Source organism: Prionailurus viverrinus, chromosome B3 (genome assembly GCF_022837055.1).
Source record: "Prionailurus viverrinus isolate Anna chromosome B3, UM_Priviv_1.0, whole genome shotgun sequence".
NCBI classification, from domain to species: Eukaryota; Metazoa; Chordata; class Mammalia; order Carnivora; family Felidae; genus Prionailurus; species Prionailurus viverrinus.
In genome coordinates, this window is record NC_062566.1 from 14886138 (window position 1) to 14903974 (window position 17837).

At 42.8% G+C, this 17837-nt stretch overlaps 1 protein-coding gene across 1 annotated transcript; it reads right to left on the minus strand.

Annotated features, from left to right (window-relative positions):
- Window positions 1-1592: 1592 nt before the first annotated feature.
- On the minus strand, window positions 1593-14850 carry SNRPA1 (small nuclear ribonucleoprotein polypeptide A'). Its single transcript, XM_047864054.1, has 9 exons — window positions 14697-14850; window positions 12409-12556; window positions 11363-11441; window positions 6372-6418; window positions 5983-6085; window positions 5249-5328; window positions 4761-4836; window positions 4085-4178; window positions 1593-2023 (listed from the first exon to the last, which is right to left on the minus strand). The coding sequence occupies exons 1-9, from the start codon at window positions 14776-14778 to the stop codon at window positions 1965-1967; spliced, it is 768 nt and encodes a 255-aa protein (XP_047720010.1). The 5' UTR covers window positions 14779-14850; the 3' UTR covers window positions 1593-1964.
- Between the last annotated feature and the right edge of the window lie 2987 nt (window positions 14851-17837).

Consider the following 17837-nt stretch of genomic DNA (forward strand, 5'->3'; position numbering starts at 1 on the left):
CAGATCCACTTAGCAATGGCACCAAAGTCCGGGTATTATTGCTAAGTACTGCCCGCAGTCAAAGCCAGAACCCAAAGTAGGCTATGTAGAGGTAGGGCACGTGGTGGGAGAAAAGTGAACTGCAACCAATTTATTACCGAGGTTAGTGACCAGAGGCTCCTTCAGAGGCTCCTTAGTAGGTGGCTTATAAATGATGGGAGCAGGGAGCCTCCTGGCAATAGCTTCCCTGGATGTTAAGTACGGAGAAGAAAAATGGACTCATTTTAGTTGTCTCATCAGAAGCACAAGTGTCAAGTAAATGTGCATCAACAGAAAGGCTCTGCAGAAGTAGAAAAGGCAGCGTCACTGGCATATGTCATGAAAGATGTTGCAGGAAGATCTTAAGACCCCCACCCCCTCCAAGTCCTGTTCTGATCCTGTGGACATTCAGCAATGTTCTAATCCCAAAGGACACCTTGCTGAGGGGAACAGGAGAGCATGAATTGCTGTCACCTTCCTCTCACATTAAATGAACAACTTTTAGTTTATAAATCCACCTATTGTATATTTGGGTTATTTCCTTGGTGCCTGAATGCCCCCAGGAACTCATTAAAAAACATGAATCTCCAAATCTGTCAAGGTGAGGATAAAACCAGAACAGAGCAACCCCCTATGGTGTGGGCCATCAGTACAAGATTAGAGGGGACTGCTCTGGAAGGGGCTGAAAGGGGTCAGGTAGAGAAGTTAAGGAAGTGGTGAGAGGGAGGCTGGAAATCCTGTGTGGAGTGTTGTCCTCTGAAGGCCAGCACCTGGGAACCTACTTAAAGCACAGCCTCCCACCCCACCAGATCTCCCATTTTAACAAGATGTCCGGGAAGTTCAGTGCACTGGAATGGGAAAGCACCGGTTTAGGGCCACACTGAGGAAAACTAAAGACCAGATTCTCCTGATAGCCAAGTTCCACCTCCTTTCTGACCGCTCTACCCTACTCTTTTCTAGCAGTTACTACTGCACTGAGGTTTAGCCCCACTGCTACCCACGGTTCCATGTTCCCAGCTAGACTGTCAGCTCCTTGAAGGTTGCGTTCCTTCAATGTCTCATGCACCTTGTACACACTTTACAAGTACAGCAAACCAGCAACCAGGAATCACCCACAACTGTTCAGAGGCCTACTTAGAGCGAGTGTTTCTCACATTTAGAAAATCTCCCAAGGAGCTTAAAAAAAACCCGACCCAAAGCCAACCAAACTCGAGCAGATGAAAAGACGGATGGTGAGGTGCTCACCTCCATCATGTTTTTTAGACTGGCCTAACTGGCCAGAGCTGGGTGGGATGTACTGCATGTACTGCAGCATCCAGAGGTGTGAGGACTCTGCCGTAGCCTGCTCACTGGGCTGGGACACCCCCCCCACCACCCCCCCCCCCCCCCCAGCCACAACCATGTCTTGAATGCTCGAATGTGCTGTTCACATTCCAACAAGCAGAAGTTGCAATTCCCCTGTAATTTTTCAAATCAGTAATTAAAGCCTGTCTGTCTTTAATGAAGCTGTTCTTTGTGTGGAAAAAAATGCACCAGAGATCGCAGAGTCTTACTGAAACCACTGGCAGCACACAGATAATCTTCAGTTTTATTAACAATTTAAAAATCTAAATATTTAAAGAGGCCTGGGAAGCCTACCTAGAAACAATGCCCTCTGGCATTTCCAACTGAAACATGTCCAGATACCTCACTGCACACCCCGCCCCGATGACAGACAACTTGGTAGCACAGCGAATGTCTTTGTATTTTTACTATTTGTAGAAAACCGGCATTTAGATTTCAAAATGTATGATGTTACAAAATTACCAGCAGCAGTCTTAAGCATTTCAACAATGCTTATGAACTCCACTTTGCTGACACAAACAAGGCTATTATTCCAAGTTCAAAACGCAGGACTTGTCCCAGTGGGCATGTTATATGTCCTGCAGATACTCAGGCCATCTTGCTCAGGACCCATTCGTGACCGTGTCTTCTTCCATCTCCTCTTCACCGTCATCAGTGGGGCCTAAAGAAAAACACAAAGCCACATGTCATGTTTGCTCAGTACACGAGTGGCCAGTCTGTGAAGCTATTGCACACTACTCCCTGGACTAGCTACAAATCCCAGCAGCCCCTGCCCTCAAGGAGCTTACAGTCCAGAGACTATCTTTGGCAGCTATGGGAAGGGATGGTCAATTCCTAGGGGGAAAGGATCACAAAGGTGTTTTACAAAAAGTCAAACTCATTGCCTGACATTCTAACCTTCTTTGGTTGAGCTGTTCATTCATTCATTTTTTTGTGAAGGTAAAAAGCTTATACGTTGTGTTTTATTCTTACAACTACCACAGGGAAAGAAAATGGGAGTATCAAAAAACGTTTGAGGGGCACCTGGGTGGCTCAGTTGATTAAATGTCCAACTTTGGCCACATCATGATCTCATGGTTCATGAGTTCGAGCCCCTTGTTGGGCTCTGTGCTGACAGCTCAGAGCCTAGAGCCTGCTTTAGATTCTGTGTCTTCCTCGTCTTCCTCTCTCTCTACCCCTCCCCCCTCCTCAAAAAATAAACATTAAAAACAAACATTTGAATGTGTACCACATGCCAGATAATAGGACTACTCAATGACTTTATTGTCTCTAAATGAGGGAAAATACAGCAAAAAACCAAGTCTGTTATGTTTACTCATTAATTTATGAGATATTTTGGTCACTGTATTCTGAAAAAGGAAACGTTTTAACTATCAGTGTTTGGGAAGATTACTCTTGGTTAAGCCTATTGTTTTTACAGTAGACTCAACATCACATTTCTAGATGCAAAACTACCAAGATAAGAATGTCAGTCCAGTTTTAGCATACTCAGAAGCCTAGGCCCACTGCAATCTATGGAGTGCCCTGAACAATTTCTACCTTCCTCTCCCCAGTAATCTTTCAGATTGCTCTGAAAATCCCAAGAGATCCTAAGGCTCAAAGAAAACGTTTTGAGGGGAAACAGATTAATTCAGTAAGTCTGTCATATTACAGTCACTATAAGCAATTGTGATATTGCCTCTTCCCCTGTCAGTACTGAGCCTTAGAGGCCTTTAATACCCTTCTAATGCTGAGGACAAAGACCTCATCCATCACAGTCTGCAGAGCCTTGCGTGGCCCAGACATGCTTTCTCTGTTGGCTTACCCTTCTCCCTGTGCTTTGAACTCCACTGCCATTGGCCTCTTTCAGTTCTAGTGTGCAAGTCTCCTTTTCAACACAGGTGCTTTGCCTGCCCAGTCCCTCACTCACCGCTTTGCCCCTAGAATGCCACTCTGGCCTTTGTTTAGTTCAGTAATTCTCAGACACATTAGTTTTGGGACCCAAAGAGCTTTTGTTTATGTACATTTATCGATACTATATTAGAATAATCAACACTGTATTAGAAATTAAAGCTGAGTATTTTAAAAAAGTAGTAACTCGTTAAAAAAGTGTATCCGTTGGGGCACCTGGGTGGCTCAGTCGGTTAAGCATCCGACTTCAGCTCAGGTCATGACCTCACAGTCTGTGAGTTCGAGCCCTACATCAGGCTCTATGCTGACAGCTCAGAGCCTGGAATGTGCTTCAGATTCTGTGTCTCCCTCTCTCTCTGCCCCTTACCCCCTCACCCTCCCTCTCAGTAATAAACATTAATGGGGTGCCTGGGTGGCGCAGTCGGTTAAGCGTCCGACTTCAGCCAGGTCACGATCTCGCGGTCCGTGAGTTCGAGCCCCGCGTCGTGCTCTGGGCTGATGGCTCAGAGCCTGGAGCCTGTTTCCGATTCTGTGTCTCCCTCTCTCTCTGCCCCTCCCCCGTTCATGCTCTGTCTCTCTCTGTCCCAAAAATAAATAAAAAACGTTGAAAAAAAAAAAAAAAAAAAAAAAGACCCCTCAGAGTCCTATGCCGTAACATTTTATATCAAGTAACTTATCTTCCAAGAGCATATGAAAAAAGGGATTTTGTGTGCATTAGATGGTAATGAGGCACTATTCTAACATCCTTGGGTCATAGCACCTCAACTGTTTAGGAATCCACCTCAAGTATAAGATCAATCTGGAAGTACACAGACAGACCACATGTCCTGACCTGATCTGCGTTCCCTGCCAGGTATCTGACCAGACTGCAGCAAGCCCTTCAGCCGCTCTACTTCAGCCAGAGTTGACGCATTTGCTATAGCATTCTGGAGGACAGAAAACAACAGAGAAGGACAATTAATTGCATCTAAGTATCAATCACCCAGAAAACCTTACAGAAGTCCACAGCAACTTTTTGAGGTGGAACATTCAACAGCTCTACTGGGAGAATTTTATTGTCACAATGAGCAAATGATTACTGCACATGTCCTAAAATTTTAGCTAATTAAAGCACCTATGTGGAATTATGTTACTGGATAATTTAGGAAGCAGTATTAGGAAACTAGGATTTCCCACTGATCATCAAGCAGATCTTTCAGACAGCAAATCTCTGAAAGTAAAAATTAAGGCAAACAACCGAGACAGCATACTTCAGTGACTGACCATTCAAATACCCTGGGAAAATGGAAAAGAACTAGAGCTGTCTCTGTGCTGACTGGCTCATAGAAGCGATTCACATCAAAGGTGGTTGAATAATCACTTTAAGCTAGTTCCCACCTAACACAGAAATGGAGCAGGAATCTAAGTGTGGGGGGTGGGGGGTGGAGGGTGGAAACTGCAATGTTTAGAACTTGGTCTATTACATATTTTGTGTCCTAAACCCATGGCAACTCTTCTAACATTTTTACCTTGATGGCTTCTACATCCCCTGGAGATGGCCCACCTTTCTTTTTGTCAGTCGGCAAACCGGCACCTGGGTTGAAACTTGGGAGGGGAGGGAAGAACATAACTGTTAAATCCAGACCAATGGAAATTGCTTCTCTTTTACTTTCAAAAAGGCTTTTGAAAGTAATTCAACCAGTGTAGTATCTTATCTTTGTTAACAAACTGATACAAGAAACTCTCTCCTTCAGAAACACCACCCAGTTCATCTTCCTCTAGAGAAAGCAGGATATATACAGTGTTGCATTAAGACTGAACACCGGGAAGTATTTGCTAACCTGGTAGAAATCTCATGTGATGTGTGGACCATTGAAGGTCATGGGCTATCATCACACAAATTCAATACTGTATTAGTCAGTCACAGGTGTTTTGTTTAGTTCTGTAGGAGGCAAAAAGCCAGACAGATAGTGTTTCTGAAGGTGAAGTGGAGTGAAGTTGGATATCCGTATCTTACGTTTTGCTTCTCCTGGCAATATCCTTTGCAAGTTGTGCACCCCGTTTGCCCTTGAACATTTTCTCTGCTTCCTGACGCTCCTACAGCAACACCACACACAGAGTTAATGGAAATAGGAATACCACATGCATTTAGATGCATTCCTCAGAAAACACGGAAGAAAACTCTTCTGAAATACTCGGGGCTGGTAAAAATACCAAAATGTCAATTTCAAATTAAAAGGAGACACAATGGCCTTGCTTTGTCTGGTGAAGTTCCCTGAAGAAAGTTCCTCCTCCTAGTTTCAGGGAGGGGCTCTGGAGGAACTAGGAAGGTTTAAAAAGGAAAGAAAAAAAAAAACAACAAAAAACAAAAACAGAAACAAAAAACGAGGGAAAACCCACTCCCTGTAAAGGGAAAATCATTCTAACAATTAAAGCTGCTGAAAAATGGATTCTATTAAGCTCCCCAAGGGGGAACATATCTTAAGCACAGTCTTGCTGACAGTGCTCACCGCGGCTGATACTGTGCTACGACCTCTGAATGACCAACACTACTGCACAAGACAGCTTTAACTCAAAGTCCTACTGTAAACTCTGCTACGAAAAAAAAAATCTGACTTAACATTTTGTTTCCCACATTTTTATGACAAACCAATAGTAAAACACATTTGGCAATTAAAAAAAAAATCAACAGCAAAAGTATAAAATAAAACATGAACGTATAATGACTTACAACCAACAGAAAATACTTACTTTCAGTTTCACCTTCTGGAAATCCAGTACTCTGACTTGTGGAACTTTATAAATTACATACAGTCTGTAATGCTTCTTATTTGTTACAGGATTTCTTAGGATACTGCAAGAAAAGGAATAGCAATGCCAGTTTTGTTCATAGTGTAGCATTTCAAGAGGTCCATTTTAATAAAATCAAATGAGTCCATAAACTAAGGAAAAGTTGACCTTTTTTTTCACAGTTCAATGTTATTCAGTTAACGTTAGGTAAGTTTTAATAGAGCACTGGACTTATTTTCAGTATTTGTTTTTAAAAGGTGCTTCTTACTAACTGATTACTTTAAGATCAAGGCTGATAATGGTGTCATTGTAAAGGACTTCCCTGTCACCACCACAGATCATTTCCATACCTTAGGTAAGTCAGTGATTTGAGAGATGCCAAAGGGTCCAGATCACCCTGTAAAATAAATGGCCATAGATAAGAACATGAATACCACAGGCTTTTTTTTTTTTTTGAGAGAGAGAGCACGCATGTGAGCAGGGGAGAGTGGCGGGTGGGGGGGGGAGAGGGGGAGGGAAAGTGGGGGAGGGAAGGTGGGGGAGGGAAGGTGGGGGAGGGAAAAGGAGGAAGAGAGAGAAAAAGAGAGAGAGGGAGGGAGGAAGAGAAAGAGAGGGAGGGAAGAAGGGAGGGGGAGAGGGGGAGAGAGGGAGAGAATATGGATCCCAAGCAGGCTCCATGCTCAGCTCAATCCTGTGACCCTGGCATCATGACCTGAACCAAAATCAAGAATCAGACACTCAACTAAGCCCCAGGTGTTCCCCCCCAACCCCCCCGCCATAGGCTACTGTGATACTCTGAAATGGCAGATGTCTTTGGAGCAAGGACTCTTTTTTACTGCTAGCATCTAGCACAATATTAGCGCACCACAGATGCTTAATAAAAATTCTGACAAACTGGTGAGTAAATTTGAGCTTCTTAAACTGAAAATTTTAGCCACATCCATAAAAACTTGTGTCTCAATAGCAGAATAGAACCCCCCCAAATTGATTTCTTGTAGCAACCTCAAAAGGGCTAGAATTTAAAGCAATGATTTAGAAAAGAAAGAAATGTCCAAGCTGATGTAACTTTGGAACAAGTAATTCACACAGGTTATCTCCAGCTGGATTTTGGTGGAAGGTGGTTTTTCCCACTAGTAACTGTACATGCCTGGTGGTGACACAGACATCTCATGGTTGAGAGGAGGCACCTTTATTTTTTTAAATGTTTATTTGAGAGAGAGGGGGAGAGAGAGCAGGGGAGGGGCATGGAGAGGAAGAGAATTGGGGCTCGATCTCACAAACCATGAGATCATGACCTGAGCTGAGAGCAAGAGTTGGACACTTAACCGACTGAGCCACCCAGGCGCCCCATGGGGAGACACCTTTACTCAAGGCTCCCTCAAATCGCTTCAGATAATTATTCAAGGACAAGGAGTTTGGTTAAAAAACAAAAACAAAAAAAGGACCCAATTATGGGAAAAAGGCACTTTTTTGGTATTTAATCTTCCCAAATCATCTCATAAAACAGGACAGCAAAACCAAAGTCTATGGTTAACCACTACAACTAAACCAGATGAAAAGGCATTCTGGCAAGAACTCTAAATCAGGAATGGGCAGAGACTGACTACTGGGAGAGCTGCAAGGCTTATAGGGGGGCAACATCTGTGCAGGATGAAGCAGAGGGAAGGCAGAGGCATCCAACAAGCCCGAGTACTCCAAAACGACCGACAGTTTAGTCGGTCTGAAAACAGCAGCCAACAGATACAGACATCCCAATAATGAGTCCAGTTAAGTCTGTGATGAGGCCTGATGGGAACAGGCAATTTGGGCCCTCACTCCCAGGACAAAGGCCTACAAAGGGGAGAAACTGCTACGATCAGACTGAAATTGAGCGGGACGGGGGCAAGAAGGACAATGAGAAAAAAGTAGACACAAAAAAGCAAGAGGGGAACAAAGCCAGGAGTTCAGAAAATAAGCTGCCATTTAAAAAACACTTCACAAACACTGGAAGAGGGAGCTCTAAGCTTGCTACTAGCATGTCACCACTAAAATATACAGGATGATCTAAAAAGGAACAAAAGCAGGCAAACATGGCATGATCCCACTTAGATGTGGAATTAAAAAAAAAAGACCCCCTCTCAGCAACAGACAGTTGAATGGTAGTTACCAGAGGCTGAAGTGGAGGGGTGGGTGGGGGTGGGGTGGGGGGGGGATGAGCTATTTGATCAAAGAGTACAAACTTTCAGTTGTAAGATGAGTAAGTCTGGACACCTAATGTACAACAGGGTGATTATAGTTAATAATAATGTACTACTGTATACTTGAAATTTGCTGAGAGGGGCACCTGGGTGGCTCAGTCAGTTAAGTGTGTGACTTAGGCTCAGGTGATGATCTCAAGGTCTGCAGGTTCGAGCCCCACATCGGGCTGTGTGCTGACAGCTCAGAGCCTGGACCTGCTTTAGATTCTGTGTCTCCCTCTCTTCTGCCTCTCCCCACCCACCTTGTCCTCTCTCTTCCACTCACTCTCTCTCTCAATAATTTAAGAAAAAAAAAAATTTTTTTTTTTGCTGAGAATAGATCTCAAGTATTCTCAACACACAAACAACAAGTAAATATGTGAGGTACTGGATATGTTAGATAACGGTAATCACAATGTATACATTTCTCAAAAATCACAATGCACAGCTTAAATACATACAACTTTTATCTCTCAGTCACACCTCAATAAAGCTAAAAAAAACCCAAAAAGGAACAAAGAATGGCAACTTTCGTTACACTCACACAGACTACATAAAACATAATGATGATGTCTTAGTGGGTTTTTTAAAGACAGAATAACTAAATAACATGTTGAAGGGTTTGAAATGTTTAACATCATTGTACTGTTTAAGAAGCTAAGGGTACTGAAACTTAATGAATGTGTATTTTTTTATTTGTAATATTTAAAACATTTTTTTTAATGTTTATTTAATGTTTTTTAAATGTTTTGAGGGAGAGTGCGCACACATGCACGCGAGAGCAGGGTGGGGGCAGAGAGAGACACAGAATCTGCAGCAGGCTCCAGGCTCTGTGGTGTCAGCACACAGCCCAATGTGGGGCTCAAACTTGAGGGGCTCAAACTCATGAACTGTGAGATCACGTCGTGAGCTGAAGCCAGGCACTTAACTGAAGGAGCTACCCAGGAGCCCCAATGAATGTGTATTTTTAATTCCCACATTGCTAAGATAGGAATAAGTAGGGGCACCTGGGTGGCTCGATCGGTTAAGCGTCCCACTCTGGATTTTGGCTCAGATCATCTCAGGGTCATGAGATCGAGCCACACTGATCGATCCACACTGAGCATGAAGCCTGCTTATCTCTCTCTCCCTCTGCTTCCCTCCCCTGATCTCACTCTGTCTCTCTCTCTCTCTCTCAAAAAAAACCCCAAAAAACAAAAAACAAAACACCAGGAATAAGTAATTCCTACACTATTAGTAGGCAAAGAATGACAGAGAAAGAGAATGAACACAATGGAGACAAAAAAAAAAGAAATGCAGAATGGGCTGTCAAATAGTAACCTCCAGAAAAGAGAGAAGACAAACTCCAATACACCAGTAATTACATTATGTAAATAGACCAAATACTTCATTTAAAATACAGACTTCACATTGGATTAAAAAAAAAAAATCCTACCACATATGCTGTTTTTAAGATATAAACCTAAAATACAAGGCACAGAAAAGTTCAAAGTAGATTCTGCATGGACAAAAATTTATCATCCAAACACTAAATAAAACAAAGCTTGTTTTGGCGTAATATAGCAGATAAAACAGACAAGGTAAAACAGCACTAATAGAGATAAAGAGGGGCACAACAGAATAATAAAAAGATTAGTTCACCTGGATGGTATTAACAATTTAAAATTTGGGGGCACCTGGGTGGCTCAGTTGGTTAAGTGTCCAACTTCGGCTCAGGTCATGATCTCACAGTACATGAGTTCGAGCCCCACATCGGGCTCTGTGCTGACAGCTCAGAGCCTGGAGCTGAGCTTCTTTGGATTCTGTGTCTCCCTCTCTCTCTGCCCCTCCCCCACTTGTACCCTGTCTCTCTCTCTCTCAAAAATAAATAAATGTAAAGAAAAAACAAACAAACAAAAAAAAAACCTTAAATTTGTATGTATCCATGAAGATACCTTCCAAATATGTAATACTAAACTTGACAGAACTCTAGGCAGAATGAGATTTTAACACACCTATACAACACACCTAATACACCAAGCTCAGTAACTGACAGGACAAACTCAGCCTTCATCTTTACAAACAACTTTAAATATAAGTACAACATACACAAAAATGCAAGCAGCCTCTATTACGCCAAACATTTCCTATGAATGTGCATTTTGGGTTGAATACCTCCTATCTTTCAGAAAAGACACGGTCTCAGATCAGCGCTTTCTTACTGCTGGAGTCAAGTACTCTGAGAATCTGTAGGAAGCTCAGGACTGAGTCCACAAGGAAAGGAACAATCAGGAAAACAGGGAAGGGAGGTAAGATCATAAAAGCACAAAATCAAGTTATATGATATGGACTTAAACTTACCCAATGTTTAAGCGAAAAACTCAGGTTATAAAACAATGTATGCCATGAGCTCAATTTTGTTAAATAATCCCATCCAAATAGAGAAAACTTGCCCCTTATCTCACAGGAAAACCAATTCCAAGTGATCACTGACCCAAATATGAAGAGTAAAATAAGTTTCTAGAATGTAAATGTGCAACAAAAGTTAACATGTTACATATGTAACTAAATGTTTTGTGGCAGCCAGTGAGAAGAGAAAAACAAGTGAAACTAATTTTAGTAGAATATTATTTAACCTATTATCCAAAATATTATCATTTCAGTATCAACATAAAAAACTGATAGTCTACATTTTTTTTTTTTTTTGTACTATGTCTCTGAAATCTGATGTGTATTTTAGTTCTAGTACATAGCAATTCAGAGTAGCCAGGTGTGGCTAATGGCTACCACACTGGACCCTACAATTCTAGAAAACAACTTAGGTGAGTTTTTCTGGGACTCTGGGGTAGGGGAAGCTTGACAGACCATCAAACGCACTAGCAACAACAACAAAAGACAGATAAACTGGACTGCACTTAAATTAGGGACCTCTCTATGAAGACACCCTACGAAGGTCCACCAAAGGTGAGCTACAGAGTGGAAAAGGGTATTTGCAACATACATAACTGAAAGAGGCCCACCCAGATCTTGAATTAAGAAAAAGACAAAAGATGATAAGATAATTTTCTGGGTTTTCCAAATTTTCTTTAAGAGGTGTGCAGCACCTTTAATTCCTCCCCCAAATACATTTCCCCTGTTCAACTTACCAGTTCCACGAGACTGTTGTTGGTGAGAATGAGCTCTGTCAGGCAGGGTAGAGCCTGATCAAGTCCCTCACCTATACGGCTAAAATGAAAACAAAGACTTCGTAAGAGTGAAAGAAAGCTAACAATTTTATCAAAGTCCCTGCTCAGAAGATTTCAGACTCCAAAGATGGAAGAACTTTAGAGATCTTTCTTCCAACACCTTATCTGACAGAGGGAAAATGAGGCACAAAGAGGACACCTTGTCACAGGGTTAGTGGTGGAAGTGGAATGATTCTAGAACCCATGTGTCCTGAAGGGGTGCCTGGGGCTCTTTCCATTACCACACTGTCCAGGGAAAGCTAAGTGAAGAAGAAACTGCTCAGCTTACTTCATGACTTTTGTGCAGGTAGCACAGAAATACAAACAACTCTGCATTCACAGCTCAGGTACATGGCAAACAGCTACACCATAAGGGAACGGTTAACTCATAAGAAATATGCCTATTGTAAAAAAGCAAGTCACTAGTACTTCCTAGCACTTCTTAAAGACATTGTCTATAACTTCAATATAAGTTCAATATAAGTTCAATAACTTTTCTGATGAAATTTACTCAGAGATGATGAAAGAGGGTAAAAAACAAAACAAAACAACCCCTCAATGTCAATAAGTAATATTCTACAAATCAGTTGTAAAAAAAACAAAAAACAAAAAACAAATGACAGAGATAGAAACAGTCAAAAATATAATTTTGAACTTTATGCATCTTTTAAATACAATCCTCCAATAATTACAATTATTGTTTTAGAAGCCAAAATATGTACAAAACTGCATGCTTGTAACTTAAATATTTATTACCATGAATATATAAGTATTTCTGAATAGATGCAAATAAAACTAGACCAATGCCAAGTTAATCTCTGGATCTGTATGGGAAAAATGCAGCTTGTTTCTCATTTTTAGGAGAAATACGGAGCCTCAACTGGTATGTGCTACAGCGTCTTCAGGGAACACTGCAACACTGTACTCTAGCAGAAAAAAAAAATTACTTTCCACCAGCAGACACTTACCATATTCTATTGTTGTTCACTAATAATGTTTTCAGTCTTCTCAACAAAGGAAAACCATCCAGTTTCCTGATTTCATTGTCAGAAAAATCAATAGCATCAAACTGGTCTAAGGTAGCACCTAGATTTTCAATGACAGGAATTTTATACCCTACAAAATGGAGGGAAAATACACAAGTATTAATATAATTAAAAGGTACCTGAAAACATTAGCAGTACTTCATGGTACTTTGACTCAAAGCTTCCTTTTTTTCAGAAAGTGTTTACCCAGCACCTATGCTGTGCCAAACAACTGTTCAAATGTGCAAGGTATTGGCACATAAAATGAGGAACAAGAGGGGCGCCTGGGTGGCTCAGTCGGCTAAGCGTCCGACTTCAGCTCAGGTCACGATCTCGCAGTCCGTGAGTTCGAGCCCCGCGTCGGGCTCTGGGCTGATGGCTCAGAGCCTGGAGCCTGCTTCCGATTCTGTGTCTCCCTCTCTCTCTGCCCCTCCCCCGTTCATGCTCTGTCTCTCTGTCTCAAAAATAAATAAACGTTAAAAAAACAAAAAAAAAACCCTGAGGAACAAGAGTCGCATGTCCCAGCTGCCGCAAAGCTTACAGTCTGGGAGCGGACATGAAGATAGTGATGACAACAAGGACGAGGGCTATGATAACGAAGATACACCTATTCACAGTAATATTGGTAGCTAACATTCATTTGTAAGGCTATCTACAAGGTGCCTCACACTGTTCTAAATAGTTAAATGGCATGATGACAATTTACACTGTGAGCTGCTTACTGTCAGTGTCCAAGTCTTGTTCATACGTTGTGGACAACAGTTCTTAACCTCTTTTGCATTCCCACAGGCCAGATTCATCGAACTTAGCAGGACACCCTAGAGATACCATGACAGTTCTACCTCCCCCCAGCTCCAATCAGGAGTTGAAGGTCAATGTTTTATGCACAATGGTAAATCACCCTGTGAACAGTTCACTCAAATACTGATTTGTCTAAAATGGACATGGCTATTGTGCTAGGTGCTGGCAGAAGAAACGAATCCAAGCCAAGGTTAAAGTACATAATTCAGAGCTGCTAGGGCTACATCAAAGTGCTGCACCAAAACAAGTATCCTCAACACTCCATGCACTTCAGACTTAGAAGGCAGAGCTCACTCTGGGCCGAGAGAGTGGGAGTGGTCAGTTACTCTTGAATTGAACTTTTCCCTGGGAAACTTAATTTCAACAAAATGAAAGCACCGGGTTTTGTGAGTCACGAATCCAAGTCGAAAGCAGAGCCTGCAGTAGCGCTGCTCCTCAGATGGTGTTGCCCCTATGGAGCCAAATCTAAGGTGCAAATTGTATTCTATTACATCCGCTAAGAAACTGCTCTTCACATCCTTCCTCAAGTCTTTTCCTTGAAATGCCAAGTAGACAGCTGCACCCCCAATTTTTTTTTAATTTTTTTTTAACGTTTATTTATTTTTGAGACAGAGAGAGACAAAGCATGAACGGGGGAGGGTCAGAGAGAGGGAGACACAGATTCTGAAACAGGCTCCAGGCTCTGAGCTGTCAGCACTGAGCCCGACGCAGGGCTCGAACTCACAAACCGCGAGATCATGACCTAAGCTGAAGTCGGCCGCTTAACCGACTGAGCCACCCAGGCGCCCCAACACCCCCAATTTTTTAAACAAGCCTTAGTAAGGTTGGAAGTGCTACATGAATCTGGGTAGTTCAGAGCTTCCACCTCTTACGGCACTCGTAGTGCATTCCTCTTGAAAATGTTGTGATAAAGGGGCAGGATCAGACGACTGAAGCTAGTAAGAAAGAAAACTTGGGGGAAGCCATCGCTTTTGTTCTCAGACTTCATTTCCTCCCTCGCAAATTACTTGTAAGTAACACGTATCCTGTCTATAATCCCACAATAACACTCTAACGTCTTTACTGAGAACCAACCGGTCGCTGAGCCCTAGAATTACAATCATTAACATTCTTCCAGCTCTCAAACAGTTCAGACTGCGAAATACGCCAAGCAAGGCCGAACTGAGGCCCACGGGTGTGGATCAGGAAGCGATCAATCAATCAGCTGGGTGTGTGAGTAGGAGCGAGGCCAACAGAAGCCTCAAGAAGGGCCTAGGGATGGATGGTCTTTTGGCATCAAAGGCAGGACTCAGGGCCGGGAGGCGCTGGCGCAGCCGGGCTTGGCGCCCACAATGCGGGCCTCCTGGCCAGGCTCCAGCCCTCCGCGCACGCGGCGGGACGCGAACCACCGGGCGGCGTGCTGAGAGGCCCGCTCCCTTCCTCGGACTCACCCCGGAGGTCCAGCTCGCGGTCCCGCACAGCGTTGGTGTACTGCGCCGCCTGCTCGATCAGCTCCGCCGTCAGTTTCACCATCCTGCCGCCTCCCGCTGCCGGTGCCGCGGCCCACGGGCTGCTTCCCGCCGCCTCCCGCCCGCCAGATTTCCCAGCGTCCCCCGCGCCCCGCCTCCAGGCAGCACCAATCGCAGCCGGCCCGTGCGCGCGCAGCTCGACGCCCAGACCGAAGCAATCGAAGGGCCACTCCCGAGATCTCGTTCTTTTTGGAGGTCCTGGCGCCGGTGAAGATGACTCAGGGTCTGGGTGCTTCCTTAGGGCGTATCTGGAGGAAGGCCCCCGATGCCAGATGTTTATGTCCGCAAGTTAAGCAAATGTGAAAGCACCCGAGTGGAACTTTCTCATGCATTGGTGCACCTTCAGGTGGGAGGGGACGCTGTGTCCTCACTCCACTCAGGAGGGCGGGCACCCCTGGGATCCAGTGAGGGGTCCAGGACTTCAGGTTTACATCTTGGTCCGGGGCTTTGGCCCCCGAGGCTGCCACGCGAGAACCAGGCCCAGGTCACTCGCAGGGCCATATCACTGGGACAGTCTCACCGCCGCGCAAGTCCGACCGCGGGATCCGTGCACCGTTCAGTGTGCGGTTTGCCCTTTGATCTCCAGACATTTAAATATTCACCAGGAAGCATGTATACAGAAAAGTGCGCAAACCAGGAGTCTGGAACGAGACGAATAGCCACAGAGTAAGCACACCCGCGTTGCTGCCTCTGGGTCCAGAAGAATACTTCTCTGAAAGCTTCCCTCCCTTCCCTAAGGCAACCACGAATCCAGCACCCTAGATTAGTTTTGCTGGCTTTTGCTATAAATAGAATCATGCAGTGTACTTCCGTGCCTGGTTTCTTTGTCTTTGTGTTATGCCTGGAATCCATCCAGGTTACATACAGCAATGGTTTGTTTACTTTCGCTGCTGTATAGAATTCCGTTGTTTATTTTATACCATAACTTAGCTATTCTGCTATTGGTGGACACTAGGGTTGTTTCTTTTGGGAGCTATTCAGAATAATGCTGTTATGTATTTTCTTGTACATGGATCCAATGCTCACTTGCCTGAGTTTCTCCAGGAGTAGAACTTCTGGGACATAGAATATGATATCATCAATAGGTAATGCCTGTTTCAGCCAAGAGGCTGAAATAATACACATAACTCTTTAGCGGTGTGTAAGGGTTTCCATAGCTTCAAACCTCAGTCTCATTGTCATCGTCAGTAGTTTTAATTGTGGGGCTTCTGGTGGGTGGGTAGTGGTATTGCCCTGTTGTTTTGATTAGCTTTTCTCTATAACTAATGAAGTTGAGGACCTTTTCATGTATATTGTCTATTTGGATATCTTTTGCGAAGTGACCAATTTTTTTTCCCTAGTGGATTATCGCCTTTTTCCTACTGACTTACAGGATTTCTTTATATGCTCTGCATATGAGCACACTCTGTGGCTTGCCTTTGCACTTTGTTGTTGTTGTTGTTGCTGTTGTTGTTATTGTTAAAACTGCTTAAATACAAAAGAATTCACAGAGACCAGAAACACTATCCTTGTACATGTCACCTATGCTGCAAAATACAAATTGTAGTCCATTTTGGTCTGTTTAAGGTAACATCCTATTACCCAAATCACCAAATCATAATCAGGGCTGCAATTCAGATCAAAAGACTACAAAAATGGTCTCCTCACCCATTTTGCAATGGGAACACGATTTCAAATGGTCCATTTTAAGAGGGGTCATCAGAGGAAAAACTTCTTAGCTCAGGAAGCCCTATCCATTGACTACCTTTTGTCCTTTTTCTTGTAGGGGGAAAGTTACACTGTGGTCAGGTAGGTCTAGGACAGGAAGTTTTTCTGCGTACTGGCCTTTCCACTCTTAATGGTGTTGTTTGATGACTGGAAGTTTCTAATTTTTATGTAATTCAATTCATCTTTTCTGGTTAGAGGGCTGTGTGTCTGTGCATGTACCCTCAAATATTTTTCTTTGTTGTCTACTAGAGGCTTCATTGTTTTACCTTTCACATGTAGCTCTACAGTCCCCCTGGAATTGATTCTTTTTGAGCTTTTTGAACAGAATGCAAACCAAACACCCCCAAGTAACTGGTATCCTGATCAAGAACAGGACTTTGCCACATTCTAGAACCTTCCTTCTTGTCCTTTCAGTCACACACTTGCCGCAATGGTAACCACATCTTACATAGATTGGTTTTGCTTAATTTTGTATTTATGCAAATGAAATTGTACCTTATGTATATCTTGCTTAACATTATATTTGTGTGTAGATGTAGTTAATTTATAATCATCGTTACATAGGATTTCATTGTGTGAATATAATTTATCCATTCTGCTGTTTATGAACTTTTGGGTGATTTCCAGTTTGAGCTATTATAAGTACTCCACCTATTAATATTATAATACATATCTTTAACTGAAGACATATACTAATATATACATGGAAATGGAATTGCTGGGTCATAGGGTTAACTTACATTCAGCTTAAGTAGGTTCTACTAGTTTTCCAAAGTGGTTGTACCAGTTTACATTCCTTATTGGTATTGTCAATCTTTTTATTTTTAGAATTTATTTTAATGTTTGTTTATTTTTATACTTTTTTAATGTTTATCTTATTTATTTTTGAGAGAGAGAGAGAGAGAGAGAGAGTGAATGTGAGCGGGGGAGGGGCAGAGAGAGAGGGAGACAGAATCAGAAGCATGCTCCAGGCTCTGAGCTGTCAGCATAAAGCCCCACCAGGCTCAAACTCATGAACCATGAGATCATGACCTGAGCTGGATACTTAACCGGGTATTGTCTGTCTTTTTAATTTTAGACATTCTAGTGGGCTAATAGTGGTATTGCAATGTGGTTTTAATTGTATCTGCCTAAGTACTAACACAGTATTTAAAAAATATATTAAATATATTTTAAAAAATATATTGTCCATTTGGATCACTTCTTTTGTGAAGTGTCTGGTAAGTGTTTTGCACATTTTTCTATTGGGCTGTTCTTTTTTGCTGATTTGTAGATTTTTATATTTTTTGGATATGAGTTCTTGTGAGATACATGTATAGTGAATGTGTTCCCTTTTTTGTGGCTTGCCTTTCACTC